Below are 18519 nucleotides of genomic sequence, written 5' to 3'. Positions count from 1 at the left end.
AATTCTTATGTTATGGTTTATGGACTTATGTAGTGTTGCAAGAGGCAACTTGACAATTGTTCAGATTTAGATTTTTATTTAGTCATTTTGCATTGATACTTGCAAAATAGTTTGGTAGTATGTTTAAATTCATAATAATGCACACACACACACACACAAACACACACACACACACACACACACACACACACAAACACACACAGATATATAGGGTGGAGAAAAACTGTGTCATGAAATTTTAACTCTGGATAGCTGATGCCAGTAGGAACCAACATTACTAATGTTGTGTAGGTCGACAACATACCATTTTTAAAGTATGGAACCTTGGCGCCACGCACTCTGATTGGCCATAGGATTGCCCTGTTGCCGTTCGTCGGTTGACGGACAGCACTATGGCTGTTGATTCACACATACAAACGTCCCTCGCCCCATCACTGCCCCAATGTGATACACACACATGTCGACTAGGTCTTGCTGTTTGTCTCCACCTCAAGTCAGAGGCATTCACACATAAGCTTCGCTTCAGAGCACACACACATCACTTGCAATACAGTCATGCTGTAAGCATGGTGGCACAGTAATCGTTTGAAGAACAATGAGATATGTTTTTTGTTTATGGACTAGCCTCCGGTAATGTGCGTAAAGCTCGACGGTTGTATCAGGTACGGTATCCAGCAAGACACCACCCACACTCGCAAACGTTTACAGCAATTCACCGTCGACTCGGCGAAACAGACTCATTAGTGGGATATCATGGAGATGCTGGAAGACCTCGAACACGACGGGATGCTACATTTGCCACTCGCAACCACTACATAAGTCCATAAACCATAACGTAACAATTTTTCAGTTAAATGAAACTGGTAGTTTTATGAACAGTGAAATGACACAAATCTAATAGTTTCATAAATGTAGTAATTTTTCGTAATCAGAAAAGAAAAAGCTTTGTCTTTATTGGACTATGTTTTTTGAGATATATTATCTCACTGTAGAATCTGTTGTATCCTAGACGTAGAAATGTTAATATTGCTGCAGCTGCAGATATGTTAAAATTAAACTTCTGTAACTATGCAACTGTATATGGTAGCACTTGAACTATTCATTCATCTAATCACAGAAGTACATCATTAATAAGTTGTTTTTTCTAGCCTCAGCTATCATCAATGAGTGCAACATAGCAATTAAATGAGGCATAATCATATTCACATCAAGAGCTACTGTAATTTAGAAGCTGGCTGGCAATTCGATACAATCCTGCTGTGCATAGGAGTGTTGACAGCACATAAATAACAATATGATCTGCCTAGAGGAATTAGCTCAGCCACTGTGCACATCCATATGACCTCAGTGCACAGTGGAAGGCAATTCTATTGATTCATATTTTTTTCTTTCTTTTCTTTTTTTGTATATAAGCTACATGTAAACTCAAAGACCTATAAACCAAAGACACTGGAAAAAGTTAATTAATGAGTTATTTTGTGGTAGGTATAATGTTTTGATACATCGTTAAATATCTGTATGAAACAGAGTGAGAAGTACGATCTACAGTTTATTGATTCGTATATCTTCACCCTTTTGTTATGCAAAGTGGTAGTGTACGGACGTATGCTTGGATCCGTCATACCAGCATTGTTACAAATGTGTATTTTAACCATTCATTATAAATATTACAAAAAGTTACTAGAAAGGGAATATTTATTCACACGGTTATAAGTTCAACTCCTATCTGTTCATCATTTCACTCGCCACCGAGATTATGCATCAAGCGGTTCAGTGTTGACAAGAATACTTAATGCTATATCTGGAGGAGTATCCCTGCATTGATATTGTCACACTCAAGACTAAACACAATGGAATTAATGTGGAGGTAATGACTTGATAGGCACCTATTTAACTTGGTTTACTTATACTAAAAATATTGTGCTTCGTGTGCTTAAGAACTTATAGATAGATCGACAATTTCAATAGCTGCAGTAATTATTTGATACCACACACTACTGGAAGCAGCAGTAAATAATCAAATTATGTTTATTGACTGTGAATGTAACAATATTCAAGGTCTTGTGTAGTGGTTAATAAAAAAAAAGAAAATGAGAAGAAAAAAAGAAAAGGTTGAAAATGTGGGAAGAAATGGTGAATAAAAAAGGGGTTTTATAATCGTAAATGACCGTGAAAAAGGGTAAGAATGAAAAGCAAATCGGACTTCGTATTATAGAAAAGCTATTGTTGGGGTGGTCCTTGTGGCGTTTTTGAGCAAAAGTTAAACCAATTTCCACTACAAAAATTATTGAAAAGAAACAGAGAATAACAAAATGTAACTGACAGGGGGAAGTGGCGTAGATAAGAGTACATCCTTTACCAGGTTAACTTGTCTTCTTTCGGGCGGCGTCCAGGTCTTCAAAATCTCCTACTTCATTTCTGCGTGAAAAGTATGCTCCGAAATCTTGCAATAAGTTTCATTGTCCAGGAATTTCTAATGTACACAAAACCGTCTTGATATTAAATGTAATTTATTTTACGTTGCTTCCCTCCTCCAAATTTCATAACAACTTCCTCAATATGTCTACACATTAAAATCAGATCAAGACTAGCTATTAAGTTTTTTACGTCAGCATCAGATCACGTCTGCATTAAGCTTCCGCTCTCGAGAGACAATCAAGAAACGGATAGTAAACAAAAAAAAGAGTTACAATTTTAGTATTTTCTCTGCCGTCGAGCACTCATACCGCTGCAACGGGATATTTTTTATCTGAGGGAACGAGTGTAGCGCTGCGAAATTCCAAGTCCCGCTACATCGCCCCCTCGACTGTCACGCTAAAACATTTAGCGTGGCAGGCTAGCAAACAATAGAATAGATATACCTAAATGTCTATTATACATATTTTCATAGGAAACGCCACGTGCATACTTAGGGGATTATCTTTGTCAAAACTTACTTTCTCACCCAAGATTGTGCACAGATTCATAAAATACCTTCAGAATTTTCTCAACTAATCTTTCCAATCACTTTTTCCTAATATTCAAGCAATAATCATTTCCATTTCTGTATCCCTATTCACTAACCACACCATAACGCCTGGACCACGAAAACGACTGTGTTCTGTTGTGTTGTTATTCTGGATGTCCACTCATCTGGTCAGAGGTGGGAACACCTAATGCACCAAGAATATTATTCAACATGATTACCTGAGAAAATTTAGACAACTGGCATTTATGGTTCACAGCAGAATGATTCTGCTGATATCAGTGTACATTATGAGTAAGGAATGTGAAGACAAAATAAAAGAAATTAGTGCTCATATGGAGATATGTGGCCAGTCGTTTTTTACTTGCTCCCTGTGTGAGAGGATCAGGAAAGAGAGTGTCTAGTAGCAGTACAAGGCACCGTGCACAGTACATTGCATGGTGGCCTGCAGATGATTTATATAGTAGCTCTATCACTCATTTGTTCAGCACATTCATTAAATGTTGTTGTTACTTATTGGTAATTACCAGAATTTATACCAGAATTTGTTGACATGTAAACTTTCTTTCTGTATGAGCTCCTCATTAATCACAAGTACTAAGACACCAATATTCTGCTATAGAAAAGTGAATTTAATTTTGCGTTTATGCCATATAGATACTGTAGTTTATTTAATTTCCAAGGAGGATGTCATTTTTATGATTTTACATACATCATTTTAAACATTTTTATGTAGAACATCCATTTAAGATGCAGCAATTCACTCTTTTAATGTTGGCATGAATGAACAATTCATGTGCCTCTAGGACAAGGGCAACAATTTTGCTCAAGAATTTATTCATACATGTTGAAAATAAACTGATGGTTCATCTACATATTGCCATTATGATATCACTTGACAATGTCAACTTATACCAGGTATTTGTGGTTTCACAGCAGCTCATTTGATTCTGAAACAGGTGGAAATTAATTCTGTACTAGTAATATACTCATATTCTAGCACTGGAAACTTCAAAGCGCTTTGAAACCCTTGCCGAGTGGATTTGAGAACGAAAGTAACAAGATTACTGATGGCATTATTGTTTTAACTGAATGAAGCTTTTAATAAATAAAATCAACTATATTTAAGACTCTTTTAGTGTGCTTGAAAGAAGCATAGCTCCAAAATTCGGTGTGGAATAAATTTGCTATTTTGTTGTATGTAACTGATGTGGGGTGCAAGAGTGATAATATTAGCTTTTACACAAGTCTTTACAGTGTCACAAATAACATCCAACATGTCACACAATAACTTTGATATTGTTTCTGTAATGCCACTTCGTTGTTTGTGTGTAAATTCTACTTCCAAGTGCAACATTTGTGCTTTCTCTTCTTCCTATTGGGTTCTTGGTATCATTCTAATAGCATAACCTGAATAATAATACCAGTGTTATTACAAATAATCCCATCTGATGCTGTATTGGAAATAGTGCCACAACAATAATTTCTCAAGAGCATGTGGAAATAACAGCATACGATGCTACTGTCGTATCAGTCGTAATGTCACTTGTTGTTGTGTCATTTTTGTTGCATATGGAAACCCAACTTATTAACCATTTGTGAAATATCGATACACATATGTTGTTTTTTAAATTCGCTTCTGAAACTAAAGGAAGATATCAAAGTGCACGCTCCAGTTGTTTTCAGCAAATGCTAAAATATTTTCTAACTACAACAACAATTTTAGTATGTCTTCAAAGAATCACATTTCTTTAAAACAAACAAAATCGCAATTTTAAGTTCATTATTTTTTCTAATTCAAGTCCAACCCCTATGACATTTTTACTTCCACCTAGTTCATTTTGTAACTCACTTTAGATATGTTTTATATCATTTTATGTAATTTTAATTGATATTTTAATGGTGGATGTAAATGAAACACATGTGCAAAATATAATCATTCACAAAATCCACAATTTTTTAGGTACATGACTGTAATTTTGCACAGTGGTAAACAATTGTTTAATCCATTTATTATTTCTTAATAATTTCAACTGAAAAACATGAAGGTTTTTTTAATTTTTAAATTTTATGACACCATGACGAACAAAGGAATTATTTTCTCAAAAATTTTCCAACAAATTATCTTGTAAATTTTGCAGGTATATCGTCGACATGTACCACGGGAAATCCACAGAAGCGTTTTAATACATTGATATTTAATGAATTTTTGTGTTCATTTATGTTTTCATCTTAAAAATATGCATAAAAGTTCTATTTTACATATCCAGTTTTACAGGAATAATATTGAAATTTACGCCTATACATACTGAAAAAGGTATGCCAAAAATCATGGCTCTACGTTTCCTAGTTTCTGAGAAAAATGTACCTGAATAATGACAATGATAATTCTGAGAAAATGTCCCTTAAAGTAGAATTTACTTTTTTTCCTTACAATTCCCTGTACCAAAAGGCTTCAGAACTGTACTGAGTGTATTCCTTTCCTCTAGGACTTCTCTTCTGGTTTCTTCTTTTCTGTCTTGTGTTCTTTGAAAGACCTTCAGTGGAGTTCTCAGGTGCAGTTATTCGTTTCTGACAAACAACAGTAATTTTAGTATGAGTTTGAAGAATGACATTTCTCTAAAAAAAAGAAAATAGCTATTTTAAGTTAATTATCCTTTCCATAGTTTTTCATTACTCTAGTTCATGTTATAACTCACTTTATGTATGTTTTGTTCTCTTCAAGATGTCTCGGTTGAATGCTCCAGCTTTGTAGCCCATTCTCCTCAAGACATTTATCCTCTGTGAGTTTCTGCCATTAAATACAATAACCGCATCATAAACTGCAATTGTAACTGCTGCAGATGAGCAAAATGTTGTTTTGGGGCAATGTTTCCATATAAAGATGTTCAGAAACTCATTAAGGTTCTGTGTTTTGCAGAGAAAACACTTCTTGAGAAGTTTGTGCTTGGACAGATACCTGAATGTTGGCTTGAGGACGCTGAAAACCGATTCAGAAAGATCTTCCTCATGAGTGTTAGGAATATCAACCCTCTCAGCCTGATTATAACGACAGCAACTAATGTGCTACTGATTATGTATAGGCTGTTCCTCTGTGGATAACTATATATTATCCCTGATATTCTTACTGTAATACACTCACTATTCCAACACCATCAATCGCATGATCCACAATGGGATATTCTGTATCTGTAATCCTTTATTAAATCTTCTTTACTGACATTGCTTCTAGGAGGACAGCTTTGATAGTACCTGCTAATTACTTGCACATTAAGTACTTCACCTACAACAGCACTTACCACATTTGAAGTACTGTATAGGAATGTATGGCCGCTTATCATAAATGTGTCATCAAATGAAACACCAGCTTTGTATTTACAAGACTTTCATCTAGGTGATCAGTCTTACTTACTGCCTCTATTGCTGCTGCAGGCAAATTCTCTTCAAAGACTTGTAAAGAAGTTTCTCTAATTTAGTAAATTTCCCCCTTTCCTTCCTACATCAACAAATCTTGGAGCATATGACAATCTCATGTTGGCTTCATAATACTAATTAGTTGATTTTGAAGTTTTAAATGTGTGTCTGCATAAAAGTCCTTGCATAAAATATGTACATTACACACCTCAAGTACTCTATTACCATCATCGAAAAATTCCAGATTGTTGGAACCATATGTCTTAGAGATGTCAATCAACCTATACCTAGTGCTATTTTGACATTCATCACTATTATCATTAATACTTACACCTGTAATTTTCTGTCTTGAGTTACTAGGTGGTGAGTTCACATGTTCAATACATGTGGTCTCATCAGACATAGCCTTGTTTCCATTACTGGCATTAGTAGCGTACCTACAATTTAGTAAAGCATGAACATGCTTCCTGCACATCTCTGTAAACATTTTGCTTTGCGTTGTCGGTTTAACATGGATCTATGTGAAGCATTCATTGAAAGCAATATTTCTCTTCACAAACTTACAACTCCTATGCTCAAAAGTTTCCTCTGCAAATATTGCTTAAATCAAAATACCCAAATGAATCAACATAGCGTAAAAATTACATACCTTCAATTTATGTCAACTTTCTGGAAAAAGTACGCCATGAAATCAAGGACAGCATTATCTGGATTTTAGTTGAGAAAACTACAGACACTTGTTGCCACTACATTGCAAATTTAATTGTTGGTGCTTTAAAAGAAGAGCCTTCTTCTTCCTATGTAGCGTCCTGCAAAGCATTTGAAGAAGTATACCATTATACCTTCGCCAGATTTGTGAACCTGGGTATTAGAAAAATATTTCCAGAATGTTCTGTAGATGAAAGGGTATTTGTGTTCATTTCAGATGCTGCTCCCTATATGATCAACACAGGAAAGGCCCGCCGAGTATTTTATCCCAATTTTATTCATGTGATGAGCCTTGCTGAAGGAGTATGTTCCACGTTCGTGAATGTAAGTAAACTAATTTCATCCACAAAGAAAGTGTTTCTAAAGGCTCCTGCTCGCATCTAGACCTACAAAAAAAACTACCAAATGTGCCTTTACCTCCAGAACCAGTGGTAATTCTTTCGGGTAAATTGGTCGAAGCTGTGTTGTTTAACAATGAATATTTCGAGACTATTGGAGGAACAGTAAACAACTTCAATAGTGCGGAGGCTTTGGCAGTTTTAAAGTACAAGGAAGCTTTTAATGATTCTGGTATTAAAAAAACACATTGCTGTGACTTGCACTCATTTTTCCCATATACCTGCAAGTATTGAAAAGCTTAAAACTCAGGGTTTGGCGCTGACAGAATCTATTCAGTTAATGAATAAAATTATTCTAGTGAACTCCTGACTGCCAGAGGTATTCCCAAGAAAACTTAAAGAAAAATTTGAAAAAAGATTTTAAACAATAACCTAGGTTTTGAACCCTTGTGCCAAATTGATAGTTTATTAATGGGATGGGTGAACTTCTACCCGAAACAGTAAGTGGCAACGTAGCACCCAAATACGAATACTGCCCAGTTACATCAGTTGATGTGGAACGGTCCTTTTATGCCTATGAAAATGCTTCACGTGATCAAAGACACGATCTTACTAGCTAACATTTGGAACAGTGCATGGTCGTTTATGTATACAACATTAGAAAAGTGTAAATTAAATTGTAAATGATGCTTTGGTCCAATAGTATTTATTGAAAGTTAATGCTGTTCAAAAAATCCATGATTGTATGTTGTTTTTTAAATAAAATGTTACGGAGTTCTTGAGCGTGCACATCTGCTTGCGATATATCGCGATGTTGGACCTGTACATATCGATTGTTTCGCTGTGACTCACTCGCATCGCATCCGTTTGTTATCGACAACAATACCAAAAAAGGAACAATTCTTGACACACTCTATGAATCCCCATTTTGCAAATTTTTAGAAAATAATCCCAGGAAGCCTCCTTCCTAACCTCTACCACAAGGTATACAGAAAATGATATCAGCGTTCCAAATGTACCGATTTTTCGCGTGGCCGGCGCTCTTCCTCATAATTGATATGCACTGGTTAGACTTTGAGATATAATGCATGCAGTAACTACCATGTTTTCTTATATTTTAATCTTCCATATTTCGACACTTTTCATGCATTTTAAGCTTTTTTCAGACATATTTTAAGGTTTTTATGATGCATATTATCCGGTCTCTAGCAATCGTGTATGGAATAACATTCTGTAGGTACGAAACCTGTAATCAAACGACATTAAAACCCAAAAATGAGTCAGCAGAATCATCTATAACAGAAAGAGACAATAATTTATTGTGTCATCATCTGAACCTTTCATTCTTGCACACTTAGGAATCAACAGCTGTTATTTACTAATATTTAGCAACGTGCAATGAATATCAGCGAAATACCTCTGTATGCAGTTATACAACCAGAAACTGATTAATATTCATATCCCTCAAGACAGAACTTCTACCTATTAAGCGTCCTTCATAGTGATACACAATTTTGAAACCATTTTCCAGATAATACCCAACTGAAAAAGAAAGAAAATCCTATTAAAAATCTGGAGTAGTTTAGGGAATGTAATATTACTTCATATTACATTAAAATATTTTATTAACATAGTATTACATATACATTCCGTAACTCACTGTCTATAGGAATCACATGACATAAATTCTACTAATGTTATTATACTGTTCATAAAGAGTGTATAAATCAGTATTCTGTACTAACTTGTCCTGTACCTGCATAAAGGCCTATTCACACTGAATGTTAGCAGAGGAGAATGGAAAGCAACATCATCCTCAAATGATGGTTTCCTTACATTAGATAGAACTCTCACACATCCCTTAGATTAACCCAGAACATAAAAATGGAAGTGAAAGTATAGTATCTAAACTTAGGAACAAACAGTAACAAAGTTTATGAAATGACAAATCGAATTTATTATAGGTGTGCTTAACAAAGTTTGTATGGTGAAATGATGGCAAGTGATACAATAGAAAAAGTATCATCCAAAAATTTCAAAAGATCGACATTTACTTGCTAGAAAAAATGCATACAAATATATTAAACAATATTTATAAACAAATACATACAGCCTTTCAGTCTGTCCGCTCGATATTTTGCGTACTAAATGTCAAATAATGTCAAAAATAACTTGTTTTTGTTTTTCCATTAAGCTGAATTTTCTGCTGTTTAAATTTTTAATCAGTAAAAATTGTTTCATCAGTTTATGTTCTTAACTGTGCACATTGGTATTGTAAAACACAATAATTCTTCACTTTGGGATAACTGGCTACTTTTATGGAACGACACGCTGGGAAAAATGTCCAAGTCGTCATGAAACATTTGCAGTGTGTGACAGTAACACAGCTAAGTGCAAAGTAAAGATCAGAAGAGACAAAAATACAGTATACACAATTAGAACATAATGGTGTTATACCTTTTTGGAGGCAAACCCGCAATGACAGTGAAGCAAATTGAACGGCTCTCCATCATGTTTTATGCTGTCAAAACAAATGGGTGTGAAACAGACAGTGGTAGATAACATGTGGACCAACTGTAAAATTACGTCCAACTACTAATGTTCGGTGGTTACAACCAGATGCAAAATTATCATTGATTATGGTGGACAAAGATTTGATATGCAAGTCTTTAAGCAATTATTGTAACATATACATATAAATACTCTAGTCCCAGACGCTTTATTGAGTGACATTGATAATAAGAAGTCAGGAAAATTCTGTCTTCATATGGTTTCATACAGCCTTTACTATATATAAGATATATCAAATAGACAAAAATTCAGTGTCAGTTGGAAATAAGTATAAGACAACTGTTGGAGAACAGAGCTAACAGAGAAGCATTCTAGAAAACGTTTGATTTTCTATAAATGGTGTGTAACATGTGGTTAAATTTGTATTTGAATTTGAAATAAGTGAGACAAATTAAATGCAATGTGGGTCAAATATAGAAACTCTGAGTCATAGTCAGGTACATTACGATTGAGCCCACCCAGCCAGTCTAATATAAAAAGGAAATAGTTGGGTGATTGTAGGTTTATGAAATTAATACTTCAGCCACTACCTAGCTAACCTATCTTCTTCTGAAATTGCTTATCAGTTGCTCTTGATGCAGATCCAGACCTTGCAAAACGACTATCCATGTACCAAAGGATACCTAGATTGTTTCAGAGAGTAATTTACACTTTTTACATTACTTACAAAGGGGATGTATTACGATTTAAAGCTATAATTTAATACAAGTAACTATCTGTTCACAGGACACTAAGAGTCTTTCTGTCTGTAATCCATATTTTCTAATGTGAAAGTGTACTTCATGTAATTTTTTTCAGTAATCAACAAAAACAATTATCGAAGTAGTGCCTATTGCAACTAATAAAAACTTAATCATATATGACGGTAGTATCAGTTCCTGAAAGAACAGTTACTGTTGATGGCCATGCAGCTTTGCTAGAAATGAAATGATAATTAAATGGACACCCTAGCTGCAAACCGGCGTTGATATACTTCATTGGAGACATGTTGAAAATGTGTGCCCCGACCGGGACTCGAACCCGGGATCTCCTGCTTACATGGTAGACACTCTATCCATCTGAGTCACCGAGGGCACAGAGGATAGTGCGCCTGCAGGGACTTATCCCTTGCACGCTCCCCTTGAGACCCACATTCCCAACATGTCCACACCACTACATTTGTAATGCACCTAATAGATGTTTGCCCATGATACTCATTACTCGTGGCAGATTAATCTACCAAGTCCCGTACAAGTTCGGGCATAGCATGTGCTATCGGACAAGAAGGTCAATGGCCGGGAAGCCATATTTTAACTATATATGACGGTAGTATCTTTTCCCAAAAGAACAGTTGCCATTGATGACCATGTACATCTTTGTCAAGCTCATCCATTATCACAACATTCTCAGAATAACATGTGGCTTATGGCATACACCAAGGAGAACTTCGATGAACCAAACTTTATCACAATGTACACAAAATACACTTAGAGGATATCTGCAAAAATGTCTACATCAATCTTAAATCTTTTTATGAGGCATGTACAGGAATTTATACCCAGAGCACATCTTAAGCACGATTCTGGAAAAATAAATTAGCATTTTTGTAGCTTACATAACCATACACAAACTATCTTGTTTGCAGACCAACTACAGAATGACCACACAAAACATGGTGGCTAATAGTATGGTGTGGTATCGCAGGGAGTGCTGAATAACAGGCTTCTCTATGTGCTCTCTGTTACTTCGGGTGCCCCTCTATAGCATTCTGTCTTAGAGATGTACAGAAACAAGAACTTAAGGATTCTAGAACAATGTCCTCAAGAACCAAAAGGAAGTGAATACACATCATAGAACAGTATACAGGAGATTGTTCCTTTTCTTTTTAGCAATCTACTCGCTTGCTTGCAATCTACATGCCATTAAGTTAAAAGAAAGATTGTGGGGAACCAAACGATTTTGTTGCAGAGTAACAGTGGTCTTGCCTCAAGGTCATGTCGAACATGCCCTCAGTACATATTATTAGCAGACAAAAAATTATGCCACAGTGTAACAAAGAAATTAAATATTTATAGAATTTTATAATTTTTTCATAAAATAGTGAAGAATGATGTAGATGCAAGAAATACCAAGTATGAGTTAAATTAATAAGTAGTTTTCACAAAAATCGCTAGTTGTCGTAATTTCACATCCAGCAGGGAAAAGAGATACACAGCAGAAATTTTGAGAATATGTGTTCTGCTGTAAAAATAAGATGTAGAAGGTTTAGTGATATTATATTTAATACTTTTTGAGATTTTTAAAGGAATATGAAGTTTGACACAAAAATCGCAGATAACTTAGCACGTTATCGTATGGGTAAAAATAAGATAATAGGTAACATACCACATTTTTAATAGAGTAATTACTGACGATGTACCAAACTATAATGTTGTTGATGGACTATTGAAGGATACAGCAGTAATACAACAGACATTTCAGAGGTTAGAGCCCACTAAAGATTACATTGAAAACATTGTAACAATAAGACAGGAAAGAAAAACTAAGATGAGGTGTTCCCCTAATACAGATTTACAATTGGAATAATTGCAGAGGCAATATGATCACAATTAAAGAAACTGTTAATGATTTAGTATGCAAAAGAGTGGATACTGAGTACTGAATCAGGTGCAGTAGCGATTTAGAGGCCAGTGTTCTGTTTAGCAGTCGGCATCAAGGTTATTTGAGCAGCCTTGTGGCTCATTCCCTCATTCTTTGCCAATATTAGGTGTCGTTGTCAGTGCTGAGCGCCACAATAAAATGCCTTGTGATGTAATCCGCAGCTAGGAAGATGAACCATTGAATGTCAATGTTCGGACAGTTTGAGTGATATCGAGAAACTTTAACATCACGTGTAGCACATCACTGATTTAAGTGAATTTTCACTTCCGTTATGTGTTACTTCCATTACAACTAGTTTTCACATATGAACACTATATCCACTGCAAATGTGATGGTTGATACACTCGTTCTGATTGATACGGGGGACAAGCTCAAAAATGTCACATATTAAAAGCAAAACCTACATCGTACTGGAACGTATGACCACTATTGCATAAGATCAGATTAGATTAGTATTTTTTCCATGGACCATGAATACGACACTTCGTAATGATGTGGAACATGTCAAGTTAATAAAAGGTGTCTATACAAGATGTTACATTACACAAAATATTACATGACACTTCATATTTTTAATTTTTTTGGGGGGGGGGGTTGGGAAATTACCCACTTACTGTATCCAAAAATTCATCTAATGAGTAGAAGGAGTTGCCATTAAGAAACTCTTTTAATTTCCTTTTAAATGCTATATGGCTATCTGCCAGACTATTGATGCTATTAGGTAAGTGACCAAAGACATTTGTGGCAGCATAATTTACCCCCTTCTGAGCCAAAGTTAGATTTAACCTTGAGTAGTGAAGATCATCCTTTCTCCTAGTGTTGTAGACATGTACACTGCTATTACTTTTGAATTCGTTCGGATTGTTAATAACAAATTTCATAAGTGAATATATATATTGTGAGGCTACGGTGAAGATCGCTAGCTCTTTAAGTCGCTAACAGTACTCAAATACATGCACACTTGCTCAGCTCCCAAATTTCGATACCTGGGCGGATAATTACTCTTTAATCAACTCCATTGTTTTGATCACAACTTCTTTGCAAAATGTTTTACCCACTTGAGTTTTCACAATCGTTTTTGAAGATCAATTGAACATTTTGTTCTGTAATTCTATGTATCTGTTGTTACAAATATATTTATTATTTAACACATATATTAGTGCAACCTCCTAAATCTTTTAGCAAATGAATTTCTGAACAAAACAGATCCGAGAATCAAAATTTTTGTCTCATTTTGATCAATGGAAACAAATACCTACCCAAGAACTGAGAAGCAAGACATAAAAGCCAAGAACTTAAAAGCAAGTTCTGAAAGGTACAGTGCTTCTCTCTCTGAATTTTTCTCATGTAGTGTGTTCAATAAGCATGTTTGAGAACAGAATGCTAACTCAGAAATAAATTAGTTGCACTCTGATTTTCATCGCTATCGTAAAGGTTTTTTAATATATAAATATATTTCTTCATCTTTGTTATGTACTGCTCAATAGCTATAATTATCATCTCGCTATTCCTTCTTACAAACTTCTTTCAATGAAACGAGAAAAAAAGTCAACATTAATTATTGTTAAAAACCATCAAATGGCAGCCTCCACATTCCGTGTTGATATTTGTCCTCCTAACATCTTTGGCCAGTGTGGCAGGCACAAAAGCGCCCAGTCTGCGATAGCAGTTGACGAATTCCAGTCGACAACAGCACTGTCTCGCCTCACATGAACTAAAACATAAACAACAAGAATCAAATCATGGATAAACCCTCGGAACTTAAACTTTATTTCAATTATTAAGAAAGTTGTAATGAAAGAAATTCTCTTATGTCCTGTGTTTGCAACTTGTACTGCAAAAAAAGAAAAACAGATCAAAATGCCCCATGCAATGGCTGCATAAGGAAAGGCAGTTTTCGAACATAAATTCAAAATTTACGTCTGAGATTGTGGGGCGAATCCCGGAATTGGCGAAATTATTTGCTGATGGATTTGGAAACAGATAATTATCTTCTGAAACTCATAACTCCTCGCATAATACGGAAAAATACCTGTACTAGGACAGCAATTTCTCCACACGAGTGGCTGATGGTGATGTTAAGATCCCTGATAACAGGAAGAAGAAACAGGTATCTAGAATCTTCTACTGCAATTTCGAAACAAACATCGAATGAAATCTTACCCAACACATGTGAAACTATTTCCACTGCTCTGAAGGAGGATTTTATGAAGGCAGATAAGTGCCGCAATTGTGTAGCCTAATATATCAATTCTGAGAATTAACAGATACTATTTTTAAAGTTCTATATCATTTAAAACTCAGTACATTCTTAGAAATTGTAGTTGTGGCCAATGAGCTGTAGTTTAGTTTGTCACTGAGTCAGTACTTTCAGTTCCTCACCTGAGATTAGAGGAGGTCGAAATACCACAACTTGGTTGACATATTTCGCAATCCCCAGCGCCAGATCGAATATTTCCCTATTTTCCGTCGGGTCAACTGCTCGTAATTTCTCTATTAAGGAATTGTAAACAATTGTTTTCTTATCTCGATCGCTGTACTTCTTGTTTTTAATTTTCCACAAACATGTGTGACTCCTATGCATTCCAATAAACTTGGTGATAAACTCTCAAGAGCACTGACACGTGTCTACAAAATTCGATGTCCACACATAGCCGTATTTGCGGCGGTCTGCTATCCACAAGCTAGAATGTGTCAGCACTGATGCGGTTAGTGCCCACAGGTTTGAGCAGTGTTGCTTATACCAGGGCTTCACAACATATGTGCTCACAGAGCAAGCTGTGAGCAGCAAGGCGCGAGCACGGAGCAGTGCGAGCACGCTACTCCCACTATCGGACCAGAGCGGAGAGTGGGGATATTCACGTGGGGCACACAACAGCTGCCTCCAGTCAATGTAAATCCGCGGCCAGCTGCAGGGATATCACTCACGAATTATTACTGCGACAAATGAAACAAATAAAGGAAAATGTACACGTGCCACATAATTTTATAAGCTTAGTGTATGCCTCTACATTCGTATTAATTTGTGAACTGTTACACAATAATAGGTGTCACTAAAGTGTGTGATTCTCGGTTATCTTGTACTTTTTGCCCTTTACAATTGTGTCTATGTTCGGAGTAATTGTTCTTGTGCATTGTAGGCGCACCGTGCAGTTTAAATTTCAATCAGACAATGCATTTCTCAGGCGCGTCTTGTTACATTTCATTGCAGAGAACAGTTGTTCACAAACATACGTGGAACCGAACATTGATATTATTGTAGCCGCCAGCTAGTGCAAACGAGGAAATCTATCCTGAGGGAAGCGTCTGTAGAATTCCAAAATGTTTTTCTTGTTCTGAAATTTGTCTCTGTATTCTCTGTCACACTGCAGGTCAATAATTTGTAGTTGCAGCTCAGGACGAATCTCTTCAACATTCGCGGAATATGGAGAGGAGAACAGATCAAAATCACTGTCTAGTGCTGTCAGATCTTGAAAGCATTGATCAAATTCTTCCTTAAAGGCAACTAAACTATGTGAATAACATTCACAGTCTTTGTGAACATCTTGCATCGATGATAATTTAGGAAAACGAGCTAGATTTCCTGTTTCCAGCTGACTTACCCAAAGTGTCAATTTCATTTTAAAAGCTCGTATTCTATCTATGAAATGAGTAATTAGCAGATCTTTACCTTGTAGTGAAATGTTCAAAGCATTCAGATGGCTAGTTAAATCTGCTAAGAATGCGAGATCACATTTCCATGAATGTACTTTCAATTCAGGAACACACATGTTATTTATTTCCATGCACATTTTTATCTCATCTAATAGGCAAAAAAATCTATTTAATAATTCGCCACGACTAAGCCAGCGGACCTCGCTGTAATAAGGCAGGCTACCATACTGGCTTTCTACATCCTCAAGAAAGCTTTTAAATTGCATGTGTTGTAGCCCATGAGTCCTTATATAATTGGTTGTACGAACAACAACACTCATCACATTTTTAGAGTGATACTCTTTGCACATAAGTTTTCCTGGTGGATCACACAGTGAACGCCCCTTATTTCATTCGGTACGGTCAATTTTTGCATTTTCTCTTTCAACATCGCAACGAAACCTGATTTTTTCCCTGTCATCGCTGGTGCACCGTCTGTAGACACTGAAACTAAAGAATTCCACGACAATCCTATATTTTCAACACTTACTTCAACACTACTTAAAATATCACCTCCGGTTGTAGTGTTCTTCATGGCTACTACATCGAGGAGCTCCTCCCTCACCTGAAGATCTCTATTAACACCTCTAATAAATATGGCAAGCTGCGCTCTTCCAGTGATAACAACACTTTCGTCCAGAGCTAGAGAATATGCCATAAAATCTTTACAGATATTTGCAAGCTGGCTCTGGACGTCGTCTGCCACGTCCTGTATGCGACGCATAATGGTCATGTTAGATAATGGCTCAATCCTAAACTGTTCAACTTGAGATGGACACAAATGTTCCGCAGCAGCTACCAAACATTCTTTTATTAAATCGCCATCAGTGAAGGGACGCAGGGATTTTGCTAAAAGCAAAGCAATTTTGTAACTCACTCTGAGAGCTGCCTCAGTTGATTTTCCTTTGTCGTCCAGATCTTCTTCGGATAGCTTCCTTTTAAGTTTAATAACTTCCTGTGCACGATCTGGTCCATCACATTTTCCACTTCCGTAGTCTTTCGCGTGGTACGACATATAATGTCGCTGCAAATTAAATTTCCTAAAAGAATTCAACGTTTTGTGACATACTAAACATTTTGCAACACCATCTTTTTCTGTAAACAGATACAATTCCTCCCAATGGGGGTTGAACTGCGAAATCATGGTTGGGGTTACACAACGGCGACTTGACATGATTCTTAAGCAGGGAAGTTACTGTTAGAGCTGATCGTAGTACTTTAAACGTTACACAGTCGGCGCGAATTCAATAGGCACGCTGCGGCCCTATTCAAACGTGCGCGCGCATTTCCCCTCCCTCCCCTCCCACCCTACTCCGCGACCTTGTACCTGCTCGCGAGCACGTGCCTGAGCACACGCTAGTACTCGTGCTCAAAACCGGTCAGTTGTTATGCCCTGGCTTAAACCCTAACTTCAGTTTTACGCGCATGTCATATCTGCGCAAGACTCCTGTATTCTTGCAACGATCTGCCTGCGCAGGTGTTTTATCTGCGCAGTCAGTGTGTTGCGTGTGGCCGAGTCTTCTACTAGCAATCTTTGGACTGAATTTTTTTTTTAAGGAAAAAAATGGTGTGTTGTTTTGATGCCGAGAGTGGGGGTAGGTTTAGATGCAGTTGCGGGACTTGCGTATTGCGAAATTGACTAATGTGAAATAAGCAAGTGATAACGGGATCGTCGTGGGTTTTACTTTGGTAGTGACGTCTTTTGCCTCAGAACAGAGATTTGTATCACAACAAAAATGAAATTCTGTTTACAAAACGCTACAAAGTGCGGAAGACTTGGAATTATTACGGAGATTTCACGTTTGCCGGAGATGGCGTTAGAGACACCTCTCCTACTCTTGTATACTAAGGTATATTGTGCAACAGATGATGCTGGTTTATAAGATTTGTTGCAAAAGCTTTGTTATGATTGTTTTGGCTTGGAGGAAAAGTGCAGTTTACAGTCATACTTTTGCTTGTTGCGTTAAAGAACTGTGCTGGCTTTTCAAGTTAGGTTTAGGTGACAAGTTCGACATGAGCCCCATGATTCATGCGATGTAAAAGTTTACATTAAGAATAGACATAAAATTATTTGCTGTTATTCTTTGACAGTTGTATGTATATGCCTACTGAATAGTAAACCAGTAGACATACAGCAACTACTGTTAGTGTAACTGATAAAGTTGTATGTTTTTTTCGATGAGGCAGCTT

At 36.4% G+C, this 18519-nt stretch overlaps 1 protein-coding gene across 1 annotated transcript in view; it reads left to right on the top strand.

Moving 5' to 3' along the window:
• The first annotated feature begins 17880 nt into the window (after positions 1-17880).
• The window catches only part of LOC126259755 (queuine tRNA-ribosyltransferase accessory subunit 2), a 109910-nt gene continuing 109271 nt past the window's right edge, over positions 17881-18519 (top strand). Inside the window, exon 1 of the mRNA XM_049956746.1 lies at positions 17881-18179. Within this exon, the coding sequence (XP_049812703.1) occupies positions 18066-18179 (114 nt within the window). The 5' untranslated portion in view covers positions 17881-18065. The remainder of the gene's footprint in view (positions 18180-18519) is intronic.

This window comes from Schistocerca nitens, chromosome 5, assembly GCF_023898315.1.
Source record: "Schistocerca nitens isolate TAMUIC-IGC-003100 chromosome 5, iqSchNite1.1, whole genome shotgun sequence".
Taxonomy (NCBI): domain Eukaryota; kingdom Metazoa; phylum Arthropoda; class Insecta; order Orthoptera; family Acrididae; genus Schistocerca; species Schistocerca nitens.
This window is presented reverse-complemented; position numbering and strand designations above follow the sequence as displayed.